Raw genomic sequence first — 22,789 nt, 5'->3', positions numbered from 1 at the left:
ACTGACTATGGTTTTTGAAAATCATGGTTGTCAAAACCATGGTTATTTTGTGGTTACTATGATTATACTACAGTAACCATGTTTTTTTGGTTTTAATTCTTGTAAGGGTCTGCAAGCATGTGAAAAAGTAGTCATTAAAATATGTCTCCTCTTGTGATGCCAGAAGGTGATAATACCGCCAATCTAATCTGCACTATCCAACCACGGCAAGGCCATTTAGTGCAGAGATCAGCTCATTTGAATTTAAAGGGAAACACCCAAAATTGCTAATTTTTGATCATACCTACAAAGTGACAATTTTAACATGTTATAATAAATTATTTCTATGATATTTTGAGCTAGAACTTCATATAAATACTCTGGGGGCACCTAAGTTTTATTTGACATCTTATAAAAGTCTTCTGAAATGTCCCCTTTAACCCCTTCAGACCTGTTTTTTCAGTTGTTTAATCAATGTGCCTTATTTTGATTGGTTCCTCAGCATTTTTTCCACAAAACGTGATGTCCATTCCAGTGGACGCAGGGTCTGAAGGTGTTAAACCAGGACTAGGCCTAAGTTTAATTAGAAAATATAACTAGTTTTAACAAACATGCCACACTAAAAACATTACTGGCATGCATTTTGAGACTAAACAAAGAGCACTGATGTATTTTAAAATATGATCGGTGCAAGTTGTTTTCAGTTTGGACAGCTTTTAATCCCTGGACAGGGCTTAAGATAGTCCCAGACTATAATGCTTGTTTGAGCAGTCTTAACTAAAAACATCTTATACTGATATATTTTTGTAAAAACTACTTAAACTTCCTAAATATAACTAAGGTCTAATTCTGGATTAATCTAAACCGTGTCCGGGAACCCCCCCAAATGATGATTAAGATGAATGTAACAAACGTAACAGTAAACAATGATAGATTTAACTGGGAAACATTACCATCGAGTGATCTTTAGCCATTATGTCCCAGTCAGAAATCTCCTTGGGTGTTTGTGGATTTCAAAGGTTCACTGCAAACTTCATTCTGATATGGAGGACACCATCACATCAACTCCTGCTGGATTAAATCAAGTCCTGGCCTACATTTTTCCTTGAATATTTACGGAAAAGCATTTAGTTCTGGAAGTAAAAATGGGTCAGTACATAAATAGTGTTTCATGATGACTTTAAGAGATCAATATGGAGAAAAGCTCTTTTAATTTGCACCTTTAGAGAACATTAAACATCAGAAGTCTTCAGAGACCTGGAGCAAAGTCAAGACTATTTTTACCCTTGAAGGTGTGAATGTTTTTTTTCCAACACCAGAGAGAGGACCATCATTTGAATACAGTGTTATAAAGTGTGTGTTTGTGTGAAAGAGTAAGACAGGTTTTCTTTCTGAAGGACACTCCACAGGTCTTTTGTTCAGTTCCCGTGAGTGTTGAGCAGTAATTCAGGTCAGTCTTCTGCTCTGCCCACCTTCAAATTTTCATCCTTAAAAAAGCTTGTTCTACTTTCTTTCATAGTTCACCCGGTCCTCTCTGAGAAACTTATATCCCACATCACATGAAGAGTTTTACTTTATCTCAGAGATTGACAGAACGACCATATGGAGGAACAACGGCTCGATGCCAAAACGCTTCAAACGCTCCAATCTGTGGTCACACAGGACTCCGACTAACAGTTTGATTTTTTCCTAAAAAATGAATGCGGGGATGTGTGAAACACCTGTTCTTGAGATTACAGTTAATTAAAAACTAAACATTTACCGATAACACATCTGTCGTATATTAAACTCTTTCAGTCCAGATACAACATTTAATGTGATTTATATCGTTACATGTCAATCAGAACTATAGACCAGTATCTCTTATATATGGCGATTGCAAACATTTACATTTGTATTCCATCATTACTTCTCAGTCTGGATTAAGCAATAACTAATTTGATATTTCTCTTTAAGGTGGACGTCTTGAAGGTGGACATGGAAAGTGCAGAATGGAAGATTTTAGAGAATTTGATTCTAGAAGAAGTATTGGATTCAATCGGCCTGCTGCTTCTAGAGGTGCACCTGCACTGGGCGGGCTTCGAGGTGGGCGGAGATGAGCCGTCTGTGGTACGCTATTGGTTCAGCCTGCTCAGGGAATTGGAGCGTGCTCATTTTCTCTTGTACCACAGCTACAGTGACCCAGCGAAAGCACGTGTCTTCTTACACAGAAACTTTAAGAACACAAGCAGCTCTTACGTACTGGGCTGGGTGAACACTCAATTTTTCTCACTATGATAAGAGTCACGAGCCGAGTGTTATGCTTTAATGGCTGCTCTGTGGATGTGTGTCCTGTTATAATGGCCTACATTATTTTAAGAGGGAGCTTGGAGACGGGAATTATCTCTCTTAGAGCTCATCGGGAGCATCAGATAACACATGTGGGAGAACTGTGGTCGTATCGGTCCCTGGCTGCTGTCAAACAGGGTTGGATTATTTTTCTAGATTGAAGTGGAACTCTGTGGTAAAATAAGCTTTATTTTTTCTATGTGGGATAATTTTTTGGACTTTCATTTTCTTTCAGATGCTGTTGTCGTACAGTGAACATTTCCAATGGATTAGAACAAAAATATTATCGGAAAATATAAACTAAAAAAATAAATGGAGCTCCGCCTCTCCCTTCAGTGCTAAGTGTTATGCTGGATTCACACCAAACGCGGTAGAGCCGGCAAAAACGCGCTATTCGCACGTTGTTGGACGCTTGAACATTTTGAGTTTACTCGCTTCATTTGCACATGAAATTCTAGTCATTCGAGACGTCCTTCTGAAAATTCGCGTTATGGGAGGGGCTTCTGTGACTCCGCTCGCTTCCTTTAATCACGTCACTACTAGAGCAAGCTCCTGATTGGTTAACGGGCCATGATTTTCCGGCAAAGTTCAGATTTTTCAACTCACGTGTTTCCCGTGGCAACGCTCAATCCGCGCGAACTAGATGTGCGAATGAGGCGGATTCGCACTAAACGCCTCACTCGCGCCGCAAGACCTCCAGACGCGCGTAAACGCGTCTTTACATTGACTTAACATTGAAATCACTCGCGCTTGATGCCTCTACCGCGGCTGGTGTGAACGTAGCTTTAGGGTTGTGCTGATATACGATACTATCTTCTATAGACGATAGTCAAACATATGGCCGACAGTGGGCCTTCGTGACGATAGTTGGCATGTTTGCCCATTATAGTTTTAAATTATTATTATTATTATTATTATGCTTGACATATGCGCTTTCTCTAGAGAGGTTGGTGAGGGTTTAAAACCAGCGAGTGAGTTGTTCCTGCTTCCTGGTACGCAAATAATTACAAAGTGAAAGGGCATCAACGATGCGCTCGGATTAATGGCATCAGGTTTAAGAGGGTTGTGGTCGTGACAGTGTTGTCAAATCAGCTTCTTTTTTGTCCACCAATCCAGTGGCTTATATTTAATAAGTTAACTATTGCCCCGCCCCAAACAAAATAGTGTATCGCAATCTCACAGGCTGACAATAGGACGATCTCACTATGGGAGCATATCGCCCAACACTACTAAGTGTCTTACATATTGTTTTCATTCAAATTATTGTATATTATAACCTAAAGGCGGGGTGCAGGATTTTTGAAAAAGCTTTGGAAAAGGGAATCGGGCCGACAACCAAATCACAGCCAATCAGCAGCAAGGGGCGTGTCTACTAACCGACATCATAGCTTGGGCTGCGTATGTGTGGGACGGGTCTATCAAAAGCACATCCAGATTCTATTGGGGTTGGGACGTGTTTGTTTAGGTGATTTTAAATGTCAACATTGGCTTTCAGAAATCATGCACCCCGCCTTTAAGGCTGCTGAGTTGCTGCATTTCTTTACTTCTGTTTTGCGTATTGCAGTTTTCTGGAACGTCACATCAAAAAGCTGTTTGATTGTTGCATAAAGTATAGTTAGTTTTTACCTGTATGCTTAAAAGTACGTGCATGGCCGGACGCATAGCCTTGCAAAGCATAGTTTATGTGTACACAGAGAGACGTTCAACGCATGCACGTTGCGACAAAATGCAAACACGTCTCTTGGGATACTACATTCTCCTGTAAGTGCATGCGCAACCTACACTTACAAAGTGTGCATGCGGACCCTCATGCACGTGTAAAACCATAACTATACTTTTAGCTTAAAATTAAATTAAGAATATTTTGTAGTATTACTTTTTTTCTAATTTTGGTGTTGCATTCAAAAAAGTGTGATTATTTTATTGGTTTGTAGTTTTTCCAACTCACAAAATTAAAACTTTTTATAAATCACTTTTAAAGAGGCCATTTTCAGTTTGCTTTAAAGTCTATATACAAGTTTCATATTTGACAAAAGTTTATATATTTTTTTAAAACAATAGCTCTGTGCAGAGAATATATTTATTAAGTTATATTCTGCAAATGTGCCAAATTTGCCATTGTGCTCAAACCTCGTTCAGATTTATATTCACATAAAACACAAGAACAAAATGTTATTTACTTTTGGGTCAACTTTCCCTTTTAAGGTCATGGCTTAAAACACTTGTGTCGTCATTATAAAATACTAGAATTTAAATGCTGAGAAAAAGGGGCGTTACTTTAACTACAGACATTTATTCATCATCAAAAACAGAGAAAAATCTGACACAATGAAGATGCCAAGCGTAACATTTCCAAGAATTATAAAACAAAACATGATAAAAACCACCTGCATCTGATGCTAGTTCTCCGCTGTCTTTATGTTCTCGGGACTGGATACCAGCCCAATAAATCTCATCAACAACACAGCTTGAACTGCGTGTCAGGATGAACATCAGGATTAAAGGAAAAAAAATTAAAAATAGGAAACGGATCCTGATCTATTTCTCCGTATCTGTTTAGTCCCAGAGTTTGATCTGACCGTCCCAACCGCATGTGATGACCTTCGAGGTCTCGTGGGGATGCCAAAGCGCACTGATGCAAACTTTATCATGAGCTTTGATCCGATGGTACAACTTGGTGGTTTTCCAATCCCAAATATTCAGCTTCCCATCTGCATCACCAGATACAACATAACTGGAAAAACACGGAGAGAAAGCAAGAACGAGTTATAGATATTATATTTATATATATATATATGGGTCAAAGACGAGACGTCACCATTTTGGTGTCCGCATCAAATATAATTTACAAAAGTGATTTTACATACAAAAAACACCTGTAAAATGAAAGTAAAATGTCTACTTTTATGTTTCAAATAACTTTTGTGAAAATACAATGACCAAATATGAGTTTAATAATGATCCAAAGTGTAAAATCGTCATTCAGCGTAATGGTCCGGACTATAATTTTACTAATAGTTTTTTAAATAAACGTATAAAATACCATGTTAAAAAAAAATTTTCTTCCTTGGCATGTTCACATAAGTGTTGGCTGTTTTATATTAATAGGACTATGTGTTATTTTTTCGTTAAATATTGAAACAACTAGGGGACTTTTGTCCCGAATATGCAGTTTGTCAGAGGTCATTCAGTGTAACGGGATCAGGAAACCATTTTGAAATTAAATAAACAAACAATAGTCATCAAGCAGTCTGTGACATCATCAAAAGGCCCCCTGAAGACCATCTGGTGATTCAGCAAGGTAAGTTTATTGCTCGTAAATATTTGATAATTTCACCTTTTCATAGTGTGGTATCTTGAGTTACAAAAACGACTGTCATTCAGTGAAATGCAAAAAAACACTTTTATTGTTAGATTTTTTGAAAAATAAGTAGATGTTGTGAATAATGATGATAAACCTTTCTGGTCAAGTTCACTGTTTGATATAGGTATCTAGTTGTTAACTACTAATATTAGCTTAAGTAAAAGTTTCGTCATTCAGGGTAATGTTTTGTCATTCGGTGTAATGCAAATTGTATGTTACACCACAGTGTCATCCATTACACTGAATGAGAGTGTCACTGTTTAAATAACATTTTTAGCATTTTATTTCTATTTCAGATAAATGAGGGATGTTTAGCACAAAAAACAATATCAAACTTTATCAATATTAATGTTTTAATGTATTTTTGTCGTTTTGGTACTGATTTCTTTTAGATGCCCACAAACAAAGAGAAAGTTTCTAGGCACTGGCAGAAAGTTAATGCAGACCCAGTAGCTAGGGCAATGCATTTAGCAAGGAGACGAGAAAGGTATTGAGGAGTGCAATGTAAAAATAATAGGGCTGGGTTTAAAAAGATAGATTTCTCGATTTTAATCAATTCTAATTTTGAAGAAACTATAGAGCAGGGGTCTCCAACACGTCGCTCGCGAGCTACTGGTAGCTCGTCTCTTAATTGCAGGTAGCTCGCGGGTTTATTTATTTTCTGTGGTTCTTATGACGCATTTGGATGTCTGGTTAGTGTTACAAGCGCCTGTGGTAGTAAAGACTGGGTGCGTGTTTGATCGCGTTGAGCGGTATAGACCGGCGTATCATATGACATCAGTAATTTAACAAGTATGATTCAAAAACAAATAGATAAGTCCGCGCACCGGCGCCGCTGCAACTAGCCGATTCGCGCAACGCTTTGAAGCCCGCGCGCGGCTACTGGCCGATCCGCCCAATGCTGTGAAGCCCGCGCCACGGGAACCGGACGATCCGCGCAACGCTGTTAAGCCTGACACACCTCGAGTCGAGGCACTATAGTTAAAAAGGATGCCGTGGTTTTCGGATTCACTTTTGATAAAACGAAAATACAGTCGTCATCACAAGTTTAATGGGTTATCATCTCATATTTAAACATCAAATGTCAAGAGATACCAAGAGAGCCATACGAGCATTACTTGAACAGGTGAGAGTACGACATGACACAGCTATGGTTAATCGCTAAAATGATAGCAAAAGACTTAAAGCTGCTTAATATTATGAAGCTTGTGCTTTGACTGGACGTGTTTAAAAGCATGCTGATGATGCGCATCCACAACAGGAGTTTTAAACTTTCTGTCCAGTACATAACTTAGTTTAAGTCTTGCATTTTGTGCAGATGCACATTGTATAATACATTTATGTTGTATTAAGGCTTAATATTATGTAAAGCGCATCAGTCTGTTTTTTTATAACCCTTTAGTTTCACTTCATCACCCATCTTTTCCTGTTAGAGGTTTCTGTTAAAAAAAAACATTTATTTCATTAATAATCTAGTATGGGTTCATTTTTCTGTCATAGTTTCTTCAAAATTAAGTTTTATTTGAGTGTTTTTAATAAAAAATATTTTCATTTTCAAAATGACGCCCTTTTCACTGCCCCGCCCTCAGTTAATCCAGTACTCGTTTTTCAGACCTATGGATTAATCGAAATGAAAAAATGACATACATGCACATCCCTATTATTATGAATCCAAAAGCAGTAAATATTCTGTGTATGTTTGGATCATCTTTCAAAATCTGATCTTTAATAAATTATTTTTTTATTCAAAACGTGTTTTTTTTGAAGAATCCTACCCATATCTAAGAGGTGATAAAAAAGTATAAATAAAGACAACATGAAAGTTTTTTGTTGTTGTCTAAAAAGGTTCTTTCATTTGATGGACCGTATGTTTATGTTTAAAGAAAAGCATTTTCTGGAAGGTATTAAAATTTTGTGGGGAAAAAAATGCTGGCACTGGCTGGCAACTTTTAAAAAAAATGCTGGCGGGGATAGAGTTCAAATCACAGTGAGTTAATAGACAAGTGTCTATTAACTCACTAATATACGTGACACAAGTAGCTCTCGACCCCTTTTATTTTTTAGAAAGTAGCTCTCCAGTGAAAAAAGGTTGGAGACCCCTGCTATAGTGATTTGTAAATCACAATAATCGATCTTTCAGTCTATGCTGTTTTCAGATGATGTTAATCAATATCAAATTGATTTGAAATTGAATCAAACCGTGAAATTTGTGTCCGAGCCTAGCCCTACAGAATAATAGTTTACTGCTGTTTTTAGATAGAGACTCCACCCTACCTATACCACAAGTTAAAGGGATAGTTCACCCAAAAATGAAAATTTGGTCATTATTCACTCACTCTCATGTTGGTAAAAACCTGTATGATTTTTTTTTTGTTCTGATAAACACAAAGGAAGATATTTTGAGTAATGTTTGTAACCAAACCGTTCGTGGACCCCATTTACTTCCATAGTATTATTTTTAGTATCATAGTATGGGGTCCACAAAAGGTTTGGTTACAAACATTTCTCAAAATATCTTCCTTCCATTTATGCGGGTTTGAAACAACACGAAAGTGAGTAAATGATGACAGAATTTTCATTTTTGGGTGAACTATCCCTCCAAGAGAGGCCACTGAGGGGATTCTCCGTCCATAATACAAATCCTGATAACATGTCATTTATGTTGCCAAACAGAAAGTATTTTTAATTAATAACACGTTTTATATAGATCTGTGTCAATAATTTTATGTCAATAATTACATGGAATCTGTATTTCAGCAACCAGAGAAGAAAGCAAGCTGCCTTGCTGCAAATCCTGATCACCCGTCAATCATGAATTTATCAGATGCTGCAGCTGAGAAGAGGCGAAAGCAATGGCGGGAAAATCAAAGAAAACACAGGGCAGAAGCTAAACGTATAAGGGCAGTTCTGGATCTTATTATACAGTATTACCACCTGTTCAGTTCATTTTTACGAATATGATATGCATTATGGAATAAAAATGATTATTAATTTCAGCATCTACTTCTGTGATTTGTTAAGGAATAAAATGATACAGAATAATATTCAAAACATTGCAATAATGGAAAAATGACACTATTTTTGTCAAAATGTCATTCAGTGTAACAAACCATGGTCATTCGGTGTAACACATATATTTATGTAGAAATGAAACAATATACTTATTCTGAGCTGTACTTATTAAAATATGTATAATAATGTGTGATCCTTCAAAAATTTTATTTTATTTGAATTGATTTTCACTTCCTTACAAAAACTTCTTGCTGACAAATGGGTAAAACCTAATGGTTTAAAGGATATTGGCGAAGTGAAATGCTTTAAAATGACAAATAGTTAGTATTTGGTGTCTGCACTGTGATCTATAAATAGAGTCTTGTAATGTGTCATCAAATAATAGTTTTTCTAAAAATGTCTGATTATATTTTTTTGCATAAAAATATTGTTACACTGAATGACATTTTAGTTGGTGTCTTCTGTACAATTCCAGTAAAAATGTATGGTAGTAATTATTTTTTGCTCAGAAAAACATATAGTTAAACAGGACATATTCTAATGTATGTGAAAAAGACTAAATTTAAAGCTCTTTTACACTTTTATTTTTTTTATGCTTTAAACCCCCTTTTCGTCTTTGACCCATATATAAATGCTGATTAAACTCAATTCAACATGGAAAAAATGTATCCCAAGAAAATGTTTATGGTGTTTGTTGATTAAAAACTCACTTATAGGATTGTCAATGTGTTTTGTTGTTTTAAGTGTAAGCAAATGCTTTCATCTGAAAGGCTGCTCGAGTGCTTAACTTGCAAAAGATTTGCACGCAAAGTTTTTGCTCCAAAATGAAAAAAAAAAATGATTTGTAATCATGACTCTCTGCACAGATTCTGATCAAACTTTCATCTCTCACAGTAACAGTGATATTTGCCTTAAACTGGATATGATTTGTGCTATATTTAAAGTCTCTAAGCAGACCCTGTGTGTCCTGGTGGTGTTAATGCAGAAATGTGCTCAGGTACGCAGTCCTTATTGTGAACCACATCAAGACTTGACATGAAATAAAATCAACCTTAAAGAAATACTTTCTTAAAAAAATCCAGATATTTACTCAACCCCATGTCATCCAGGATGTTTGTGTCTTTCTTTGTTCGGTCGAGAAACATTCAGTTTTTTGGGGAGAACATTTCAGGATTTTTCTTGATTTAGTCAACTTTATTGGTCTTCAACAGTTTACAGTTTCAATGCTGTTTAGATGGCTCTAAATGGTCCCAAACTGGGCGTGGGGGTCTTGTCTAGCAAAACTATTTAAAAAAAAATACACTTTTGAACCACAGGTTCTCGTCTTGCACTGGCCGCGTGACGCGCTAGCGCCACCTCGTGTAATTGCATAATCACATGGAAAGGTCACAAGCTACATGTGAAACGCACACTTGCGGACCATTTTAAACAATAAACTGACACAAAGACATAAATTAGTATCATTCCACATACAACAATGTCGCAGCGGTCCTCTTTCTCCACACTTTTAAACACTGGAGCAGTAGTTTCGTATACATCATGCGCGACCTTTTGACGTGATTACGTAATGCATAGGGTCACGCGGGGGCGTCGCACAGCTGGTGCAGGTCAAGAACTTGTTGTTTAAAAGTAAATATTTGAGGATGTTTTGGCAAGATGGGACCCTTATGTCTCGGTTGGGATTGTTTTGAGCCCTTTGGGGCTGGATTGAAACTGTAAATTGTTGAACTCCACTAAGGTCCACTGTATGGAGAGAAGTCCTGAAATCTTTTCCTCAAAAAAAAAAAACTAAATTTCTTCTTGACTGAACAAGGAAAGATATAAACATCTTGGATGGGGGTAAGTAAATTATCTGAATTTGTGGAATATTTACATTAATATTCATCTTTACTTTTATTGTTCATGATTTATTAGTGCATGTTATTATAAAGAATATAAAAAATTGTCATAACATTTGGTAACAATTTAATTGACATAAGAGGTTACTATTAAGTTGCTTTTTATTTGTTTTGATATATTTACGCATTTTATTTGTATTTATATTTATTTTTTGTATATTTTTATTTCATATGTATATGAATTTCAGTACAAACCTCAAATCCAATAAAGTTGGGAAAGTGAAATCAGAATGCAATTTTTAATCTCCTAAACCCACAATCGAACATAAAACACATGTGCGACACATGCTGGAAAAATGAGTTGGAATGAGCAAATTTTAATTGGAATCTGACAAAAAAAGACATTTCTACACCTGTATGAAGTTGACAGAGTCAGCAAAGTCAATTTTGATAAAAATGGTGAAAATCACTGCACCCTTTGTGTGAATTCTTCTCAAAACCAATATTTTTAAAACTGTAATTCTGTGTATATATATCAGGGTCACGCGTGTCCGTGTGCATGGTTAGGATCTGCCAGTCAGTGCAAGGAAGATTGTTTTTGAGTATTTTCGCTCTTAATAACTCCTTCAAGTACCAAACTTCATCTCTCTAAATAACTCTATAAACATCAAGCAAGTCCTGCACTTTATTTTCTAATTCCTGCATGTTTTAAATCCGAAACCAAAATGTCAGACGCACAAAATGGATGGACACGCATCATTTGTAGGTTAATCTTTTAAAACCTTACACCTCTCAGAACATTTTTACTTTCTTTCGTCTGTAGCTCAAAATTAGGCTGTGTGCATTTTAACACATTTGGACAGCACAGGTCATACATGTTATTAACTCTTTCCCCACCATCGTTTTAAAAAAAAGGTGCCAGCCAGAACAAGCATTTTTTATGATTTTCACAAAAGTTTAATGCCTTCCAGAAAATGTTCTAAACATACAATATATCAAATGAAGGAACAGACCCAGACAAATGTTTAATCCTAACTTTATTTGTTTTATCACCTCTCAAATATGGGTAGGTTTCTTCAAAAATACCAAAATTTGAGCAAAAAGCTGATATAATTGCATTTTTTGTGGATCTGGCGGATAATAGCGAAAATACAAATTGCTGGAAAAACTCGTCAATGGCGGGGAAAGAGTTAAAAAGAGAAATTAGGTAATTATACCTTTAAAAAAAAAAGAAAATCACTGAATCTTTTCTTGTATCCTCATTATCAAAAGACCTTGAACTGTTGAACAAGAAACAGAGCTCTCATTCAGTCTACGCAAGTATTGACCACATCTAGTTGATACAGATACTGGTTAATGTGATTCATACCTCATGTCAGGAGAGAAGTCCACCTGACAGGCATATCCAGCCACCATGTGACCTTTGAAGACCTTTTTCTTGTTAAGACGGAATCTGTTCTGAGCTCCAAATATCAGGATTTGATTATCCATCGACTGACAAGCCAACCATTTACCTGTGACCAAACGAAACACAGAGTCGGATTTAATACTAGATGAAACATCCCAGCGTCATCATCAGACAAAGAAAATTAGATTAATGTACCATTAGGTGACAGTGTTACAGCCGGCATTGAATGCATACTGGGCTCAGCGATGTATTTGAAGTCCACAGGAATATCCCTGAAAGAAACAATCAAATCCATTAACACGTTTTTGTACATCTGTGCTTTAAATAGACGACACCGGGACTAGTTGTCATACTTAATATAATTAATCAATTTCTAAGATGAAACCTTCAAATCTTGACAACAGAAAGCTACTAAATATCACCAAACATCTCTGTTGCTATCCGTCATTGAATATGTATGAATTCTGTCTCATGAACAACCATTGGAGTTTCACATATAAACACATCTCTAGTTGTTGTATTAATCCCAAAAATAAATGTGACTCACCATTCCCACACACGCAGACTTTTATCATCAGACGTACTGACAAACCGACGGTTTTCATCCACAAAGGTGATTGTGTTTACTGCGCCCAGATGTCGGTCATATTCCTGAACAACTTCCTCTGTGCGAATGTCCCACTGTACAACAACACCCAAAATATGAATCCTGAGCGTTTAATGACATCTTATATAATGACACATAGAGCTCTCTATTACCTGCACAATCTTTTTGTCGGACATCCCGGCGACGAACAGGTTTTGTTTGTCCTCATCTGGGTTAAACTTCACGCAGTAGGGAACTTTTCTGTTTGTGAAGCGCGAGATGCACTTACCTAAAACCAACAAACTGAGTTTTTAAAGGACACTATAGAGAATTCACAAAGCATATACACACATTCAGAAATGGACCAGGTCTGTTAAGACTTCAGTGAGTAAATTGACTATTGACTTTCCTGTCAGAAGAAACATTTCTGTTGTCACTAAGATCTGCTCTACAGGATCTCAAAGCTTTACGTTTTTTTGAGGTAAAATTTCGGACGTTAAATGTTAAAAACATCACCTCATGTTGCATGACAAACAACAGATTTGAGAAAGGTTTACAGGTCTAAACCAATGCAGATTGTTTAAATAATATTAATGAGAAGTTTAAAGGGGACATTTCACAAGACTTTTTTAAGATGTCAAATAAATCTTTGGTGTCCCCAAAGTACATCTGTGAAGTTTTAGCTCAAAATACCCCACAGATAATTTATTATAAGATGTTAAAATTGACACTTTGTAGGTGTGTCCTTTAAAATGCAAATGAGCTGATCTCTGCACTAAATGGCAGTGTCGTGGTTGGATAGTGCAGATTAAAGGGCAGTATTATCCCCTTCTGACATCACAAGGGGAGCCAAATTTCAATGACTTTTTTCACATGCTTGTAAAGAAAGATTTACCAAAACTAAGTTACTGGGTTGATCTTTTTCACATTTTGTAGATTAATAAAAGCATTGTGGATCCAATTATAGCACTTAAACATGGAAAAAGTCAGATTTTCATGATATGTCCCCTTAAATGTGTGATGGCTCCCCCTCCTGGTGGAGAAAAGAGTAAGACCGTACCCACTGTTTTCTTTTCAATACAATACTTATCCAGATCTAGAAATGACTAAAAATCTAAATCCATACTTTTTCAAAATGTGTATTAACCCTGACTATAAACTTACAGGTTAGCATTTACCAAATTTAAACTAATTTCTAAAATCTGATTTTAAAGCACATGGCAATGTGGTTTGGTTTTAAAGGGTAAAAATCAGCATGTGGCTGTCTTCTGTTCACACTTACAACAACTAAACTGATCTAAAACTAGCAAAACTAACAAAAATATACCGCTGGATAAATGTGAAAAAGTTTCTTCTCAAATTCAAAAAAATCTTTGCAGCCCAGGTCATCTCTTGATGTGTTTGTGTATTATCCTCACCCGTCTCTGTATCCCAGAGTTTGAGATATCTGTCGTAGGCAGCGCTGAGGAACTGTGTGCCGGTGTTATTGAAACACACATCTCGCACGGCTTTACTGTGACCTGCGCAGACAGAAGACATGCTTTCATTATTTATCCAGAACACATTTAATATTCAATCAATTAGGATTTACAACATCGGATCGAGAACGCATTTATACTGCATTTCTGTGTATCGTAGGCTACAACAAATACAAAAAGCCTACAATGGCGTCCACGTAGGCAGATCATTTAGTTTCCAGAGAAAGGCAGAAGGTCAGCGAAAGAAAAGCAGAGCAGCTAAATGAAAATATAAAAAGACGGGCAACAAAGTTCAGTTTTTTCCTGTAGTGTGCATCAATGATGGATGACTTCCACAATTCAATGTTTATCACTGGACTCGAGGTCAAACCTTCCTTTCGGTCTGAAAACTGTAGTCATGGCGATGTCAGTAACCCATGGAGACGAGAGACGGCACTTGTTAATGATGCCTCAGCTCGGCAAGATGATCGCGACCTGCAATCGGTCTAAAGACCTTAGATGTCAATCAGTAATCCTTTATAAATATTTGAATATTATAGGAGAATACGCCCTAGCGTGCTTGCAATATTATTAAAGATTTCCAGCAACAAAACTATAATTTAATGACCTCTTTAGCATCTTTATAATCTTCATAATAGATAAAGCAATGAGATATAGCACAACAGTAACGTTTTTCCTGTTTATTTTCTCCCACACCTTAGTTAACTTCAAATTTTCCTTTCAAGGACTTTCCAGGTTCAATACCCTCAAATTCAAGGACTAAATGTGAGGACACATTTCGAGTGAGAGCAAGATTACATCGTGTTTCCTTTTAAGATATATTGTTACAGTTCCCTTTCAAGGGAACTCGCGCTGCGTCACTGCGGTGACACTTTGGGGACACCTCCAGGGGTAAGTGCGTCTGAATGTGTATATCAAATTCAACCAATGGTGAGACTTAACGACAAAGACAGGGTGATGCGAGAGTCAGGAATTATATCGCTATCTAAAATATTGCCAAAGATGGCGTTACATGGACGCAGGAAGTATGACAAGAGAGCCGCAGCGTCTCGTTCCCTTCTCAGGGAACAACAGTTACATACTTAACCAGAGACATTTTCATGAGTCAAACACAACTATGCAAAAAAGCATTTTGGTATGCTTTTTATTTCAGAAAACTTCTTGCATAAAATAGATTAAAGCACTTTTAAATGACCTGTATCTATGCATGTATATTTTCAAAAACTTCCCAGAATCCCAGGGCCTTGAATTTTTCCCCCAGATTCACAAACTTTCAAGGATTTCAACGACCTGTGGGAACCCTGTCCATAGGAAAACATTATATTAAGGGTGTGAATTGTCACTGTTCTAACGTTTCGATTGAATTATTATGTTGATGATTCGATTACTATTGTCATGCCAGCAATTCGGTTACAATTATTATGTTGCCGATTCAATCCGATATATTGATGCATCACTCCACAGGTAAGTCTATATTCTAGAGGTGCACCGAAATTTCGGTCGCCGAAACTTTCGGCCGAAAATGGCATTATCGGTTTCGGGCCGAAATAAAAAATCCAGCCGAAAATGTAAACCGAAAATGAACGTCAACCGTGCCCCTCCCATCTGTGCGCTAGTGCTTGGGTTTCACTCACGGTGATCAGTCGTCACCCGCCCCTCCCCTTCGTGCTCAAGCAGGTTTCACTCACGGTCGAGCTGTTTGCACGCGTCTGCAAAGATTAAGCATGTCTTGATGTGTAAACTTTAGAGAGAGTCGCGCTAATGTGTCTCATACTGTAATCCATTAACGTACATTTGGTGAATAAAGCAACGAAACACAACGTAACGTTTTTATGTGGAGCGACTGTTGCGCTGTTTGGGATTCACCCTCTGTCTCTGTGTGTGCGTGCATTTAAGTGCCCTCAGTAGTGCACATACAAGAGAAACGCGTTTAAAAAAAAACAAGCAAACATAAAATATCTCTGTTATTGACAGGGCACATATAAACAAAATTCTCTCCACAGTATTCTTTTTCTAATAAAAACATTTGTTTATGTCTTAAGTGTATGTATACATTACAGTCAGATTAACCTACTTAAGTCTGTGTCATTAATGTTAATCAAAAAAATAATAATATATTTAATTTATTGTGTTATGATTCATTTAATTTGATTTCTGTACCTAATGCTAATGTCAGACCTTATTAATGTACAACTTTGTTCTTTTTTATAAATTTTTGCAATTTCTTTATTGTTTATTAGATTTTTCCCACCTGCTTTTTGCTGAAAAATAATCTGTTCTGAGCCTCAAAAACTGTAATGTGATCCGAACTGTGAGTTTTTTATCCGTCACACACCCCTAGTAAAGTTAGTACACAGTGGATAGCCATAAATGCAATTGTACTTATAATTGGCATAATAATTTCTTTCGGTGTTTCGGTTTTTCGGCCTTGGTTTCCTTTTTTCGGTTTCGGCCAAGAATTTTCATTTCGGTGCATCCCTACTATTTTCCTCATGGCTCTTTTGAGAGAGAAAGACGCGCATAAGCACTGCTTTTTAAATAAACCATTATTTGTTTTAATGCATCGATGCAGTAATCGTTCACATTAGCATCGCAATTCATCATACAAATGATTATATTCAACAGCCCTATATTATATTATATTTAAATACTGAATAACTTCTTCTAAGCTGTAAACTAAAATCCATCAAAATCAGTCCAGTGGAAAAATGAAACTGTTGCTCTGACCTTCCCTTCAAACACCTAACAAACATCAATATAATTCAGCTCACATCTTTAGCCGAGCGATGGTTCTGATAGACCTTGATAAGCAAAATGAGATGATGACAGGAGCTGACAGGGATCTCATTATTCAGATCATCCATCACATCGTTTATAGTGTTTTAAAATCATAGCATACAGAACGAGTCATTAAACACGGACAAAATTTCTTTTCAAATCTGAACTGTGAGTCTTGTACTGCAAGACCCTGAGCTAAAAACAGAAACACTTACCGATAAACGTCCGCACACATCTTCTGTCATTATAAACCTCCCACAACTGCAAGAGAAGACAAAACATTCAGACAAACGACCTTTTAAAAGCATCATTTTTATCATACATGAAAAATCATAAGTTTAAAGATGCTGTGATTAGTCTTTTACATTACATGAATGCTTTTATCCAAAGCGACTTACAGTGCATTACAAGCTATACATTTGTATCAGTATTTGTGATTGAACCCATGACTTTTTGTGTCGCAAACACAATGCTTTAGCACTGAAGCATTTTAATTAAATGCAGTATCTTGCAGTGTGACATTTAATTTTAAAACTTGTATTAGTCGTCTACGTTCGACTTCAAAGACCAATGCCTCAAGACAAAACACGCAGTCTCGAGACATGCAAGAACCAATTAGATTTTAAATTGTTTATGATTCTAGATAGACCAAACTATGGTTTATTTACATTATATACATGTCGCAACGATCATTAAATACGCTAAAAATAGTATTCTTTCACAAACGTATAATTTCGCTCCACAAGACATTTTAAAAACCCACTGGGGTCACAAGGATTACATTTAAGTATGGATGGATAACTTTTTTGCATAACATTTTTGCATTACAAGTCTAGCAGAAGCCAGGATGTTATATAATTATACGAGGGTTGCAACTAACGATTATTTTCATAATCGATTTATCGGGCGATTATTTTTCCGATTAATCGATTAATCGGATAAAATGTAAATATTTACTTAGATTAGTATTATAGCTAAATAAGGCACTAAATTACAGTGTAAAAGTTTGCTTTTAAAAGTGCAAATGCCACACCCTACTATAGAGTTTTACTAATATAATATTTTTGATTTAGATATTTTAAGCCTTAAATAAAGTTTGAGCTGGTTTTAAATAGTAAAACATCTTTAAATGTCAAAATATCAATTAACAAAATTAATTGAGTCTTCAGGGATTTGCTGAGACTCTTGCCACAGATTAATAAACTTATTTTAATCTTCAGATTTAGACCTTGATGAATATTAAGATTATTTGTTATTAACAAAATAAATAAGCCATTATGATATGAAAGTGGTGATATACATGCATTGTTACAGTAATAAAAACCTGGATTCCCCCCCCCCCCCCCTTACTGTAAAGCAGATGCTTGTAGTTCATTACTATTTTTATGAACACTTAACAACAATTAAATAAATACAAAGTCAAGGGAAAAAAATATTGACCAGCGTTCGTTTGCGTTTTTGCTTCCGTGCTTTTAACTACGAATTGACAACAAATGTCATAATCGATTTTTATCAATTTTATCGATTAGGTGTTGCAGCACTAAATTATACCTTCTTTGTGTTCGATTGAACAGGACACTGCACTAAAACCAATTACACAAAGACTTTATAATGGTAGTAAATGGTGCTTTTGATTTGAAGCCAAAAAAAGTCCATCTATCCTTCACAGAAGTCATCCACATGGCTCCAGGGGGTTAATAAATCATTGTGATTTTGTAAGAAAAATATCAATATTTAAAACGTTACAAACTACAATAACACACGCGTTCACAAGAGAATGCTTCTCCAGCGAATGACTCGAGTAAATCACGAGGTAACTTTATTTTCTTGGCTGAACTCTCCCTTTAACACACTATTCACTTCTATCTGCACGTTTCACAATACGAGTAACTCGCTGACTGTGTCTTGAAAAACAATCTTACCTTGATTTTACAGTCCATGGAGCAGGACAGCAGCAGATGACCGGAGGCAGGAAACAAACGAATGGCACTGACACCCTACAGACAAAAAACGCACACATTCAATGTCTCTGTGGGACCGCTAATGCATGACTGAAAATACAGCAGTTTGACTGCACAAAAACAAAGATCGGACCTAAAAAACAGCCAGTTATTCTCAGTATGTCAGTATGAGGTTGAGCTATGAAAACTGTCTAAGATTTCAAAATTCTGTGTGCGTACTCATCTGCCCCACAGCAGGAACACAAACAGTGAATACTAATGCCACAAGACCCAAAATAGACAGATCACAACAAAAAACACCCCATCCCAATTAAATAGAATATACAAAATTTAAATAAATATATGAATTATAGAGAAATAAAATTTATATTAGAGATGCACCATTTCCACTGATTATTCTGATATCTGCCGATACCGATGCCAATACCGATAGTTTGGTGGTTAAAGGTGCAGTGTGTACATTTTGAGAATTGCAACCCATGGCTCAGTCCACTGCTCTTCCCTCGCTTTTGAAACGCATAGAGAAGCTACAGTAGCCACCACTGGAAAAACATGTCATCGATGGAGACAATTTAGTAAAAAAAGTTTGTCCTTTAAGGGCTTCTGTATAAAATGGTGGCACAAAATGGCGACTTCCACGTAAGGGGACCCTCTGTGTACGTAGATAAAAACGTCTCATTCTAAGGTAATAAACACATAATGGTTCTTCATTAAAATGTCTTTATACACCCCTGATAATATAGTTTTGTATATTATTTAGCATTCCTGTCAAGAGATCCTTTTAAAAATTACACACTGCACCCTTAAGTTAATTCGCATTAACTTAATACTAAAGATACATTTTTTATATTATGCATTCATATAATGACCATTAATATTGAACATTAAACTAGTAATGTTTCTTTACATTTTCTATACACAGAGCTTAAATTCATTGCATTTGACTGACAGGATATATCGGCCATGACTATCGGCTGTTTTTAAACAATCTGTCAAAAAAAAAAATTGGCGTAAAAAATGCTTTTATCGTCCGTTACCAATATATCGGTGGATCTCTAATTTGTATAAAATAATTTATATAAATCATATTTTACAACAACATACTAAAAAATTCAAACATCAGAGCAGTTACATTAAAGATTTGCACAAAACTTTTGCATTATTTTGCTTTGTTTTCTAAACTGATGTCACGTGACTAAAACATAATTTTGATTGTCTCGTGATAAGTCATTCCAAAAACCATGCCGACGGGTGCGTTCGACTATCTCATACGGTGAGATACCCCAAAAATACAGAAAGAGCGACTCGAAAGCATACAGAGTAACTGACAAACGAATTGCTCTCTGCATTTTGATGTCAGGCGCTTGTCGGTTCTTGTGACGCCGAGGACACCTCTTCTGTCTTGTCCTTCAAACATAACATACCGGTCCATGTTTAATTTTTACGCACGTCTGGTGCAGTTGCGGCCGGTGACTTCCAAGTTCATCACATGTATTTTGCCCATCACATGTGTGGTTCATCATTTGAAAATGTGTTTGGCGCGTCATGTGAACTATGTGCATTATATGTCTTGTCAAAATAAGTGCCTGCTGCACACGCATCTAAACGGTTTATGATAAAAGCGACGCTAACGTTTGCCAGATACTCGCTTAATGTTTTCTGCAATTAAAGTTTAGTGTTAAGTGACTGTCTTGCGAGTATTTTGTGAACGTGAGCGTCTCTTTTATCATAAACCGTTTAGACGTGTGTGCAGCAGGCACGTATTTTGACCAGATGCATTTTGGAATGAAGAGCAACATACGACACTGCGAACATACATTTTAAATTCACGCCACTCACCAACCGCCACTGGTAAGGTGACCTGTAAATGTGATTTCCATTGCAGTTTTGGTCTAAAAAAAACACCTCACCGGAGCGTAAAAGCTTTTTTGCGATATATGGGAGCTTATGTGACTTTGCTGTGGGTGCATTTTCAATATGTGCAATTTGAAGGGTAATGGAAATGCAGCTTTTGTCTCTTTGCTCACCTTGGTGTGTCCGGTCCAAACGTGCAGCTGTTTCTTGGGTAAGTAGCATTTGTCTGGAATATCTGGCGAGCGCAGGTTGACCCCCACATCCTGAGGAATGTGCAGATACGAGCGACCTTGATAGTCATATGCATCTTTAACTGAAAAGATAGAGAACGAAAGAATCTGTTCAGTAACTCTTCTCGTAAGGACCACATGTGTTTAGACATCTGGTCGCAATATATGTCAGTAGGACTGTTTGTGTTGTTTAAGCAGAACAGACGTCATGATGACATCACATCTTACTGTGCAGGATGGTCTTCTCTTCGGCTGGAGCCTCCTCCTCATTTTTCCCTCTCTTCTGTCGCTTCGCTGTGATCTCATCCAGCTCCTTCTGCTCCTCCTGTCGGCCAACATCAATCCAGGTTAAAAAAAAAAAACAATCTGCTAAGATTTCCATCACTGGCTGTCACAATCTTTACTACAGCATGGAAAACTCAAGGAAGCCAAGACATAAATCTATTAAAAGCTACAGAGATTACAAATGTGACCCCTGCAATTCTACAGAAAGATTGTATCATTCATAAAGCATTTACATATCAATACTTATTAATAATAAACAACATTTTTATTGTGTATACAGGAGCTCCAGAGCATCTCACCTCGGACGGTTTGGCCACATCTTTCTCATCCTGGTATTTGGCCCAGGGTCCCAGAAAGCTTTCAATCTCGGCAGCCTCTCCCCCTTTCACCTTCTTCCTCTTTTCAGATTTTTTTGCTCCAGACTCAAAAACAGTCAGCCCTAATGGAGGAAAATTGATTGTGAAACGGATACATTTTAATTTTGTTTAATTTCCCTTTTACACCATAACAGTGATGCATAGTACAGCCAAACATTTATAAGCTGTGAGATAATCACCTTTATTTTTCTCAGCCTCTTCTGTCGCTCCAATGTAAGTGTTGGATGAGATCTGACTGCTGCTGTCCACGGACGGATCCAAAGCATAACCTGCAACACAAACACGACAAATAGCTTGAAATCAGTTTCTGAAAATGAAATGCGATCTATACGACATGATCTGTCATACAAACACGAGTCACATTTCTTTCTCACCGAATGTAGAAAACGTTCTCCTCTGCTGTTCAAACATGAAGTCATTGACGTGGGCCGGTTCAGCGAAACCAGACAGCATGTTTCGCGGCGCAGCCATCTGCTGGGTCCTGAATGGGTTGACTGGTCCAAACTGAGAAAACAAATGTCATTTAGGAATTACTGATAGATGAAAATTATATTTGGGTGTCTTGATCTGTATGTCTGGCCTGTCTATTAGTTTGATGTTTAGCTCTTGGGCTGTCTTGCATGTCTTACCTCTGGAGCAAACATGGTTTCATATTTAGGATTGTAAGTGACTTCTTTGAGCTCTGGATCAAGATGCACTCCTGTCTCAACATCTTCCTGAAAAAGACAAACACATAAAATACTTAAAATAAACCATGACATCAAATAAAATAATAGAACCACTCATAAGTCACGTAATCTGGTTATTATCTTTACAGATATTCAATATACATTTATCCTTTAGAGTAAAGGTATAATCATTTTGCACATTGCATATTTTAACACATTGACAGTCTGTATTTCCTAAGTCACTGCTTGTTGCATACCGACACAGAACAAAAGCCGTCTAACTTAGCAACTTTAATGTCAAAAACGTAACTTATCACTGGTATTTTGGAAAATGTAAAAGTACTTATGATTCCAAAACTGCTGCTATCTAGAAAGGCAACACACTAGGTTTTCAAACACAGCCATTGACTGTATGTGGCGCGTTACATTTGTACCTTCACAGCTACTTCAGGCGCTGAATTCAGGACGGCTAAAGTTGTGATGCTGCTGGATTTTAAAGGCTGAAGATGCGCAATCGCATCTGGATCCACTTTCTGCGGTTCGGTACCAGATTCGGACTCATTTTCCGAATCTGAGTCGCTGCCGTAAGAAACGAGGGAACCCGCCGTCGCCGCCATGTTGAATGTTATGGCTCCTTCGTCAC

The 22,789-nt window shown here is 36.8% G+C and overlaps 2 protein-coding genes across 3 annotated transcripts in view; one reads left to right on the top strand and one right to left on the bottom strand.

The window, feature by feature from the left end:
- The window catches only part of mettl24 (methyltransferase like 24), a 24,208-nt gene extending 19,411 nt beyond the window's left edge, over positions 1-4,797 (top strand). For both annotated transcript variants that reach the window (XM_055186278.2, XM_055186279.2), the window contains one exon: positions 1,936-4,797. In XM_055186278.2, the coding sequence (XP_055042253.2) occupies positions 1,936-2,256 (321 nt within the window). In that variant the 3' untranslated portion in view covers positions 2,257-4,797. The remainder of the gene's footprint in view (positions 1-1,935) is intronic.
- cdc40 (cell division cycle 40 homolog (S. cerevisiae)) lies at positions 4,581-22,789 on the bottom strand. The gene is made up of 15 exons (XM_073856470.1): positions 22,581-22,789; positions 22,108-22,194; positions 21,853-21,982; positions 21,658-21,747; positions 21,401-21,540; positions 21,045-21,141; positions 20,760-20,899; positions 18,694-18,768; positions 16,987-17,032; positions 13,934-14,035; positions 12,689-12,804; positions 12,477-12,610; positions 12,125-12,201; positions 11,891-12,035; positions 4,581-5,041 (listed from the first exon to the last, which is right to left on the bottom strand). Exons 1-15 carry the CDS (start codon positions 22,761-22,763, stop codon positions 4,864-4,866), a joined length of 1,740 nt encoding a protein of 579 aa, XP_073712571.1. The 5' UTR covers positions 22,764-22,789; the 3' UTR covers positions 4,581-4,863.

The sequence above is a fragment of the Misgurnus anguillicaudatus genome, chromosome 18 (genome assembly GCF_027580225.2).
Source record: "Misgurnus anguillicaudatus chromosome 18, ASM2758022v2, whole genome shotgun sequence".
Lineage (NCBI taxonomy): Eukaryota > Metazoa > Chordata > Actinopteri > Cypriniformes > Cobitidae > Misgurnus > Misgurnus anguillicaudatus.
This window is presented reverse-complemented; position numbering and strand designations above follow the sequence as displayed.

Coding starts and splice junctions, on each gene's coding strand:
- cdc40 (XM_073856470.1), bottom strand. CDS start 22,763: ATGGCGGCGACGGCGGGTTCCCTCGTTTCTTACGGCAGCGACTCAGAT. Junction 12,202..12,476: donor AGTCTGCGTGTGTGGGAATG/GTGAGTCACATT, acceptor TGTTTCTTTCAG/GGATATTCCTGTGGACTTCA. Junction 5,042..11,890: donor GACTTCTCTCCTGACATGAG/GTATGAATCACA, acceptor GTGTTTTTCCAG/TTATGTTGTATCTGGTGATG.